Below are 10,126 nucleotides of genomic sequence, written 5' to 3'. Positions count from 1 at the left end.
TTCATGTGGATGATTTGGCAAATGTCTGGAATTTAAACATGCATTTAGTTGGTGGATATTGAATTGGCAAGCAAGCAAACGAAATTGCCCATAAAAAAGTTAATTTCCATCTCTCATGATGGCATAAGTACACGGAGTGACCTAAACGGTATAGATTCACTAGTTCGATGACATTTTTGGCTAGTAGTTTAGTGACCAAAAGCGACACATTGCAATAGTTTAATGACATTTCGCGCAATTTGTTCTTTCTAAATAAACAATAAAATATTAGAGATACATTTGTGATTTCACCATTAAAATAAAAAATTGTACACACACACACACATGCGCGAGTTGTGTTTCTCTATGTTTGAGCTCGAGTTTGATCCCAATATTGACTAACTTCGAGTCGAATTTTGACTAAACCAACTCATGAGCGCTCGCAAGTAGTTTGATTCGTTGGTAACCCTAATTGAGTAGAGTGATTAGCTATTGATTTTTCTTTTCTTGATTTTCTTTGTTTTTAGATAAATCTACAAAAATAAGAAAATTCACATTAGAATTCATGAAAATAAATGAAAAATTAAATAGATAAAATTCCAAGGAAATATTGAAAAATAGTAAAAATTGGTGTCTACACTTAGTGTCTATTTTCTATTTTATGTCAATTAATTTCAGCAAAATAATTACCTTCTTGTGAGGTTGGGTAACTATCTTAATGAATTAATGGAAACCTAATCTAGATGCCATTTTTTATTTCTTAAATCACTAAACAATATGTGAGAAAGAAATACAAAAATTTCTTGAAACACCATTATACATAAGATGCTGTGACTACTAAATATATAATGTTATAAGAAAACTTTTTAAAAATATCAACTAATCAATATGTCAAGTAAAAGCCATAATGTCAATCACCAAACTATATGTGACAAAAAATTTTTTACATCAAATATTTGAAATGTTGTGGCTACTCTCAAATACATACTATAAAGGGAAAGTTCTTAGCATGGCATCTAGTAATTTGTCAATAGTTGAAAAACTTTATGTTGACTAAATTTCATTGAATTTCCTTTCCTTTTTTTATATAATATAATCACTTAACTTTACATGATTAAACTTCTTCACACCCTATATTTGAGATACTGTAACTACCATAGTTATTAAACCCGGCCTGAGGAGGAACCTAGTGAAAGGGGTGAGTTAGCAGGTTATTGATTCAATTGATGGATGAGTGGTCCAACTGGTGGGTCACTAAATATATTTAAATATTATGTCTCATAATTTTTGACATGGCTAAAACTATAATAAACTATATTATAATAAATGCTCAATTAGTCTAATTTATTATAGAATCGTCAAAATGATCCCTCGTCCATTCTAAATTTAAATAATTCCTTAGAGATATTTAATCTTCCAATTCATCGGCCAGTCTCTTGTTATAAGCCTGAAGATTCTTCTCATATTCAACCTTCCTCTTGTAGTGACAAGAAAGTGTCGGGTGGACTTTGCGGATTTAGCTCTATACGTCACATTGCAGCAATTCTTTTCGGCAGCAATTAGATTCATCACTTCAAATCATCACTTGATTATTTTAATTCGAACTATCTTTTGATTGCAATTGAATCTAAATGCTCGGCAGCAATTGGTGGTTTCCAAAGTCCAAGACTAATTGCGGGTAACTTCGCATCTTTAATTCTTTTGACAATTTGTGCTGGTCAGGGTCTATATTGCTATTGAAAATCATTGGGGGCTCTATGTTCTGGTGCTGGAAATTCCTGGGATAGTCAAGAGATTCTTCAAATAAATTTGTTTAATTAAGGTTTATTTCATGCTTGCCATACGCTTGAGAAAATGCCTGAATAACGAACCGAATTAAAGAAGCAGTTCAGCCAACAACTTAAGCTTTCTCGAGGTCTCTGCGAGCCATGGTTGCTCTTCAGCCCTCGGCTGAGGGGCAAGGGATGTCACCGTCAGAACAAAAATCCTTCTCCTAATTGTTCACTGAACCTACTCCATCTCCTATCCATGTGAGGCCAGTGACAACTTACAAAGGAGAAGCTGCGGTAATCTCCTCCAAACAAGATGCAGAAAAACTGGCAGCACCATATCGATGGGTACTAGTAGGAAAATTCTCGCACGGAAGGCCTTCATTGGAGGGAATTCGAAAGTTTTTTACTTCGCTGAATCTAAAAGACCAAATTTCTGTTGGGTTGTTAGATTATCGTCATGTACTGCTAAAATGTGCATCAGAAGTGGATTTCAATAGAATTTGGATGCGAGGTATATGGCAATTGGGGAAGTTCCCTGTGCGTGTTTTCCGCTAGACAAGAGACTTTCACGTCCACAAGGAGTCTTCTCTAGCTTCGGTTTGGGTTTCATTACCATCACTGCCAATACACTATTTTGACAAACACTCGTTGTTTTCAATTACTTCACCGGTGGGAAAGCCTTTGTTCCTAGACTCGGCAACGGCGGCTGCTTCGCGACCGAATAAAGCATGAGTTTGTGTGGAAGTGGACCTGCTTAAACCTATCTGCACCAGGGTGTGGATAGCAATAGAGGGAGAGATGGGATTTTGGCAGAAAATTGTACCTGAAGAAATGCCATCTTATTGCTCTGCTTGTTGGAGATTGGGACATTCTGTGGACGAGTGCAGGAAGAACTCTTCAGAGCAGCATGTGACCCATGGTATGAGATGAGATTGGAAGGCGCGAGAGGAACCGAAAGTTACTGCAGAAACTAGAATTGTAACTGATACCGCGGTACTTACTGTTGCGGGGGAAGCAAGTCGGGGTGACAAAATAAGTATGGAGAAGGGGAAACTAGTAGGTGTGGCTGAGCATGGATATGAAGGTGAACCTGAATTTGTAGACCACGAAAAGAATAAGGAGGCTGCTGTTTCAGCTTCACAGGAACAACATTATTCACTTCAGCAGCCAGCGGAGGGACAAAACGGAACCTTTCATGGGAAAATTCTTTCAGTAGATGAGGAATCAAGCCAACCAGCCAGCATCAACTTGCACGTGAAACTGGTTGGGGAAGACATGAACAAAGATTTGCATGGTGCAATGGCAGAGGTATTGAACAAGGAGGATAGTGATGCCAGTGACAAGGACAGGAAGGTTGAATTGCCCTAGGTGGCTGGTAATTTGTTGCCAAGACTAGTGATCACGCGGGAGCCGACTCTAAATAATACACTTATGCAGTTAAACATCGATTCCTTCGATGAAAATGAAAGGAGTGCTAGGAAGGCAAGAAGAAAAGGAACTACGGGCTCGATTTCAATCTGACAGGCAGCTTCGATCCATAATTTCTATCAACAACTCATTCCAGGTATTGCGTTATGATTAATACACTGATATGAAATATTAGAGGGGTGTCTAAAGCGCCCAATTTAAGAAGATTGATAAAAATTATACGATTGCATGGTGTTCAATTTTTAGCAATTTCTGAACCAAAAATAGATGTATCTCGAGTTCAGTATATTCGCATGAGATTATCATTTGATTATGCAATTGTTAACATATCGGAGGATCTTTGGATATTCTATAGTGCTCCATTTAATTGTTCGTTAGTTGGTAACTCTATTCAGCATATTTCACTGTCTATCCAACATCCGTGGTTACCGGGGCCCATGATTTTTTCATTTGTTCATGCTATGTGTTCGGTGGAGGGACATTGCGATTTATGGCAGAATTTATTATCTGATAAACCTCGTTCCTTGCCTTGGTGTATTGGAGGAGATTTTAACGTCATTGTAGATGCCCACGAAAAACGAGGTGGGAGACCATTTTCTATGTCAGAAGGGTTTGAGTTTTTGACATTCATGGAAGAGGCCGAGATATTTGATGCTGGTTTTTCAGGATCGAGTTTTACATGGTGCAATAATAGGAGGGGAAGGGCTAGAATTTGAAAGAGGCTAGATAGAATCTTAATTAATGGAGAATGTTCAGATTTGGCCTCGGTTATTTCAGTAGTTCATTTAGCAAGACACCCGTCTGATCATGCCCCGATGAAAATTTCTTTTAATTCAAGGCTGGACAATGGGCCACGACCATTCAAGTTCTTGAATGTTTGGACGTCCAAGCCATGTCTATTAGATGTCATTAGGGATTCCTGGACCATAGAGATACAAGGATCACCCTTACGAGTTTTGTGCTCTAAGTTGTTGGCAACCCGGAGAGCGATTCAACAATGGAATAAGCAGCATTTTGGAAATGTTTTTAATGCTATTAGGGAGGCTGAAGCTGCTCTTTTGAGGGCAGAGGAAGACGTGGAACATTACGAATCCGAGGATGTTCACGAAGAGCTTTACAAAGCACAAGCAGAGCTTAATAGAGCATTGGCAATAGAAGAACAATTCTGGAGGCAGAAAGTTAGTGTAAAATGGCTTAATAATGGGGATCGGAATACAAAGTATTTTCATGCAGTAGTCAAGCAAAGGCGAGTACAAGGGGCAATACATAGGGCGAAAAATTCAAATGGGACGTGGGTGAAGAAGGATGATGACATAGCAAACGAGGCAATTGAGTATTTTTCTGGTCTTTTTTCGGGATCTATGGATTCCAGTCCAGGGGAGCTGGTGCACTTAATACCGACAATGGTCACAGGAGAGGAAAATACACGGTTGGAAGAAGTTCCAGATATGGAGGATGTTCGGCGTATGGTGTTCACCATGGATGGGGAGAGTGCTACTGGTCCGGACGGTTTTACGGGTAAATTCTTTACCTTTGCTTGGGATATCATTGCTCAAGACATGCATAGAGCGGTTATGAGTTTTTTCTGTGGAAGTGATCTGCCTAGATTCATTACTTCCACTTCAATTGTTTTGATACCTAAAATTCCCAATCCCCAGGATTTCTCTAAATTCAGACCAATTAGTCTTTGTAATTTTTTTAACAAATTATTATCCAGAATTTTGGTGGAACGTATGGCCTCGATTTTGCCAAGAATTATTTCCCCCTAACAAACAGGATTTGTCAAAGGCTGAAATATTACGGATAATTATTTGTTAGCTCAGGAGTTTTTTTCAGATATAGGCAAGAAGGCAAGAGGACGGAATGTAACTTTAAAGCTAGATATGACTAAGGCATATGACCGGATGTCATGGAGGCATATTATTACCATGTTGCGCAAATTTGGGTTTGGAGAACGATTTATAGAAATGGTCTGGAGGCTTATCTCTAATGTTTGGTTTTCAATTATCATTAATGGAACATCACACGGCTACTTCAAATCTTACCGGGGGCTACGTCAAGGAGAGCCATTATCCCCAGTGCTATTTATTATCGGATCAGAATTGCTCTCGCGAGAACTAAATAATCTACCAATGTAGCACAATTTTGTAGGGTTTAGAGTCCCAACGGGCTATCCTGTCGTCACGCATCTAGCATTTGCTGATGACGTGCTAATTTTTACTAATGGGTCTACTGCTGCTTTAAAGAGAATTGTGCAGGTGCTCGATGCTTACCAACAATCCTCAGGACAACTAGTAAATACACAAAAGAGTGGCTACTTGGTCCATAAGGCCCTACATGTGATACCCCGACTTCTTTAAACCCTAAATTCTAATCAAAAGAAAAAAAAAATCTAGTTTACTTGTGACTAACCGATTTTCTTAAATTTCTCATTTTTAATCGAAACCCTAATTGTAATCAATGGAATTGTAAAATCCCGCACATTTTTCTTAAAATTCCTTTTATTTGGAAATTATTACTTTCTAATGGCCCTACTACTCAATCACCCCACAACAAGTGCAAATGAACCTAGAAAGTAGGGTTTCACTTTTCGTTTTCAAGTTAGAGCGAATTAGGGTTTTCACGTTTTTCCGTAGTATCACTATTCGGTACGGAGTGAGGATCAAATTTGGTAGGTAAGAGTGAATTTTGGATGAGAAAATATTATATGATTTGAAGTGATAATAATAAGTTAGTGATTAGAAGGTAAAAGCCCTAGTAAACGTGATTTAAGAAAAAACGGCTCGAACCGACGGGTATCGATTACTACCGATTGAACCAACCACTTGACCACCACTTCCTTACCACCACATACCCTTGATATTTTTGCAAAATATCCCCCCCTCATCCTTAGCCATATGGCCGAAAATTGTGGCCAAAATGCAAGGAAAAAGAAAGCAAAACTTGGATGGCTTTGGTGGTGACAAGTGTCAACCACCTATGGTTCCTTGACCAACCTTTTGTCTCACCTTCTTATCTTCCATTTGAGTTCATTTTTCCCCATTTTCTTCTTGTTTTGGCTGAGAGCAAGGAGAGGCAAGAGAGTGAAGGGAGTTTTCAATCTTCTACCTTGAATCTAACCTTTTGAGTGCAACCAAGAAAAACTAAACCGATCAATCACTAGTTTGGAAGCTTGGGAAACTAGGGAACCAAAAATTTCAAGGAGAGGCGAATGATTATCCTAGCAAGCTCTTGTCTTGAGGTATAATGGCTGATCAACCTTTCTTTCTCCATTAATCATGATTAAGTTGGGTATTAATGTTAGTATTGTGCTTGTGATGCTTGTTCCAAGTGATTTTGATGATTAGATGGATGATTTTTCAGTTAGGGTTTCTTGTGAGTTAGGTGTTGTATGATGTATATATCTGGTATATAATCTTGTAAAGGACATGGTAGTGGTAGTTTCAAGGTAAAAATATGAATTATAGCTTGAATATAGCAAAATTCCAGATTTCTGGAAATTGTAGCTTCAGTTCTGCCCGATTCCATTTTATCATGTTAGAATCCGAATTAGGCTTAGCACAAAACATGAAAGTTGTATAGAATGATATTTTGTGGTTGCCTACAAAATTTCAGCTCAATCGGAGCAATGTAGCCTGTGAAAAGATGAAAATACCCTGACTGCCCTAGGAGTCAAATCAGCGGACAGTTTTGACAGTACACTAAGTTGGTTGCGTTTGTTCACCTAGATACGTACTGAACTAGCTTTTAGCCAAAACATGAAAGTTTTAGTACTTTGTCTTAGCTTTTCAACGCCTCTAAAAATGTCTTAAACGGACTTTGTTAGCTTGATATATGGCCATTTGAAGGTAGTACGGTTAACTGGTCTATTAGTAGAAGTTTGGTTCTGTGAATTGGGAATTTGACTGGGTTACACTGGAAATTGGACTAAGTGATTTTCATCAAAATTGTAGCTCTGTGTCTTAGCTTCGAAACGGTATAAGTTGCACCTCAATCCGATAAGCGTAACTTCGGTTGTGTCCGTTACGCAAAATCACGTCAAATCTGTCTTTTGCTAGACTTCATTTCCGCACATGTCGTTAGCTTGATTTTTGTACTTGTATTACCTTGAGCCTATTGAACGGCTATTGAAATGAGTTTGTTTTGTGTGTAACTTTGGGTTTGATTGAGAAAAAAGAATGAAGCCATAAATGGTCGAAAAATAGGAAAATGCAAAGGGCGTGCTGCCCAAATTTACGCTCAATGGCTAGGTAGATACTTGCAACTTGAGTAAGGGTTAAGAGCGATTACCACTTGAACTATCTAGGATATTGGCGTCTTCTTTTATCGAGGTATATTAGTGAGGATTTGGCCGAACTTGTACCCTTGAGAAATAAAATCATGACTACTAGGAGTATGTTTTCCTTGTACTTTCGACTCAAATGGCATTTCCAAGTATAAATATTACAAAGTTATATAGTTTGAAAAGCGAGCGAGTGTTTCACGAATATTCTCCAAGTGAATTTCCATGTTTTGATTTTTATTGAACGAAATGTCTACGTTTTGAACCTTAGTCGATTTTTAAAGTTCTGAAACAAAGTTTTATCGCAGATTTGGACTCCGAACCCGGAGTATAATCCAGACGTGATTACTAAGGGCACTTCATTTTGGTAAGTGCTTCCAAATACCTGATTGAACTGGACACTTGTTTCCAATACTTTATCAATATGATTAAATGATATATGATTGGTTTGATCGGGCAAGAGTGTACTTTATCGCACTTGCCCTTATTTGATATATACTTGTTTATTGTTGAAATTGATTTGATATACTTGTTTATGATATGCGCACTTCCTGGAATTCCAGAAACCTTGCGGCAAGTTACTCGAGTCGAGCCGGCAAGGGCTTGGTTGATTGGGTAACGAACCCTGGGCCTCTTGATTGTCGAGTGGAATGATATCTCCTCGACTAATCGGTATACTCGAGTACTACCACCCGTGTTTATTGAGGATTTTGGGCCCAGTAGGGGGTTTGAATGGTGGACGGAGAGTAGTGTAAGTGGTGCGCTACTGGATTGGTTACTTACTTGAAAGTTGACGGAGTGTCAACTATTACGTGATCAAGCTCCTGGTGATGCATTGGGAATTTGGCTCCTGAGAGCCATTCGTATCCTTATACTTTGAGATGATTGTTACTTGTAGTGTTATTGTTTCTTTTAAAACTGTACACTCACTCATTTTGAGATTGCTACTTGAAGTGTTATTGCTCACTTTTATGAAATCTTCATGCTCGTTACTTTGCTATATCGAAAACTTATACTTATAAATAATGGTCAATTTGCTATTTGGAACCTCACTGGGCTTTTAGCTCATTCCACGCCATTTGTTTTCCTTACAGGGGTACGAGCGAGGCGTGAGACGTGTACAGACTAGCGTAGTCTAGTTGTTTTAAATTTTGTAATTGTACTCGTACTAGTCACTCGATTAGGGTTGAATGTACTGAGAACTTAAATCTTTTGATGTATTTGAGACTGTATGGATGGTTGAGATAGAAATTGAATGTATTCGTATGTTCCAAACTGGGGAACCGTTATTTTGTTTATTATTGAGGCTGCACCTTATTTTCATTGATGCGAGTAAGTGAGTCCTGGCGAGAGTTAGGCAGGCGGTCCGCTAAACCCTAGGGTACGCCCAGGGGGAGGTGGGGCCGTCACACTACCAATAGCTCAAAGAATGTTGGTTGAGCGGATTACTCACTTTACTAGACAGGAGTTTCCAATCGCAATCTTGGTTTTCCTATGTACACAGGCAAAAGTAAATCAGTGTACTTTGGAGAGGTGTATCAGGCTGTGCTGGCTAGAATTATGTCTTGGAAGTCGAGATTGATTTCCTTGGAGGGGAAAATAATTTTAATAAAGCATGTGTTATCATCCATTCCAGTCCATTTACTATCAGTTGCAGTGTGTCCCGCCTCAGTGTTTAAAAGAATAGAGCAGGTTTGCGCGAATTTTTTATGGGGTTCATCAGGCGATGGGATGAAATTTCATTGGATCAGATGGTCTCAGTTATGCTTTCCGGTGGAGGAGGGATGAGTGGGTTTCAGGAAGCTCAGTGATATATATTCGGCCTTCTCCTGCAAATTGTGGTGAAATTTTCGGACAGGAACTTCAGTTTGAACAGAATTTATGCGAGCAAAATACTGCAGGGAACTTCATCCTTGTCAGGTGGAATTGAGGCGGTATGACTCACTGACGTGGAAAAGAATGTTAAACATAAGTCGACAGGTGGAACTATCTATGGTATGGTTGGTTAACGCGACTTCCTGCAACTTTTGGTATGACAATTGGTTGGGCAATGGTGCTCTATATCTTAAAAGTACGGTGTCTCCAGCCCTAACTTTCAAGGAATTCATATCAAATGGGAACTGGAACATTAACTTGCTCGGCCAATATATATCGCAAGAGTTTATCCATCCAATATTACATTGGAGCATGTTTTCTCGAATGGTCAGGTTGCGAAGAGAGTCTGGAATTATTTTGGTAGGATGTGTGGGGTAACAAGCTCATCACTACGGACATGGATAATAGTTTGGTGGATGTCTTCATCTAGGTCTGAGAAAAGACGGTTCCTTTACTCAGTTCTGCCAAGTTTTATATGCTGACATATCTGGAAGGCTCGGAATAAAGCATACTGTGAAGGGACTCAGATGCGAGTTGCGAGAATTTGTCATGACATTTTGCTGGATGTGAAAGCGGTAGTAGAATTTCAGTTTAACCAGAGGCTTGCGGTGCAAACGTTTCCTCAATTAAACGAGTGGACAGCTCAACCGCCAACTCCTTATACTTTTCAACTGGTGGGGTGGAGGGCGAAGGAGGCTGGAATGTTAACATTGAATACGGATGGATGCTCCAAGGGCAATTCAGGATTGAGTGGTAGTGGGGGAATACTACGTGATTCATCGGGAACTCC

At 39.1% G+C, this 10,126-nt stretch overlaps 1 protein-coding gene across 1 annotated transcript; it reads left to right on the top strand.

Annotated features, from left to right (window-relative positions):
• Positions 1-1,405: 1,405 nt before the first annotated feature.
• Positions 1,406-8,784, top strand: LOC140014889 (uncharacterized). The gene is made up of 3 exons (XM_072066529.1): positions 1,406-4,697; positions 7,770-7,828; positions 8,556-8,784. Exons 1-2 carry the CDS (start codon positions 3,995-3,997, stop codon positions 7,793-7,795), a joined length of 729 nt encoding a protein of 242 aa, XP_071922630.1. The 5' UTR covers positions 1,406-3,994; the 3' UTR covers positions 7,796-7,828; positions 8,556-8,784.
• Positions 8,785-10,126: the final 1,342 nt, after the last annotated feature.

This window comes from Coffea arabica, chromosome 9e, assembly GCF_036785885.1.
Source record: "Coffea arabica cultivar ET-39 chromosome 9e, Coffea Arabica ET-39 HiFi, whole genome shotgun sequence".
Lineage (NCBI taxonomy): Eukaryota > Viridiplantae > Streptophyta > Magnoliopsida > Gentianales > Rubiaceae > Coffea > Coffea arabica.
Note: the sequence above shows the minus strand (reverse complement) of the source record. Positions and strands in the feature narration are given on the sequence as shown.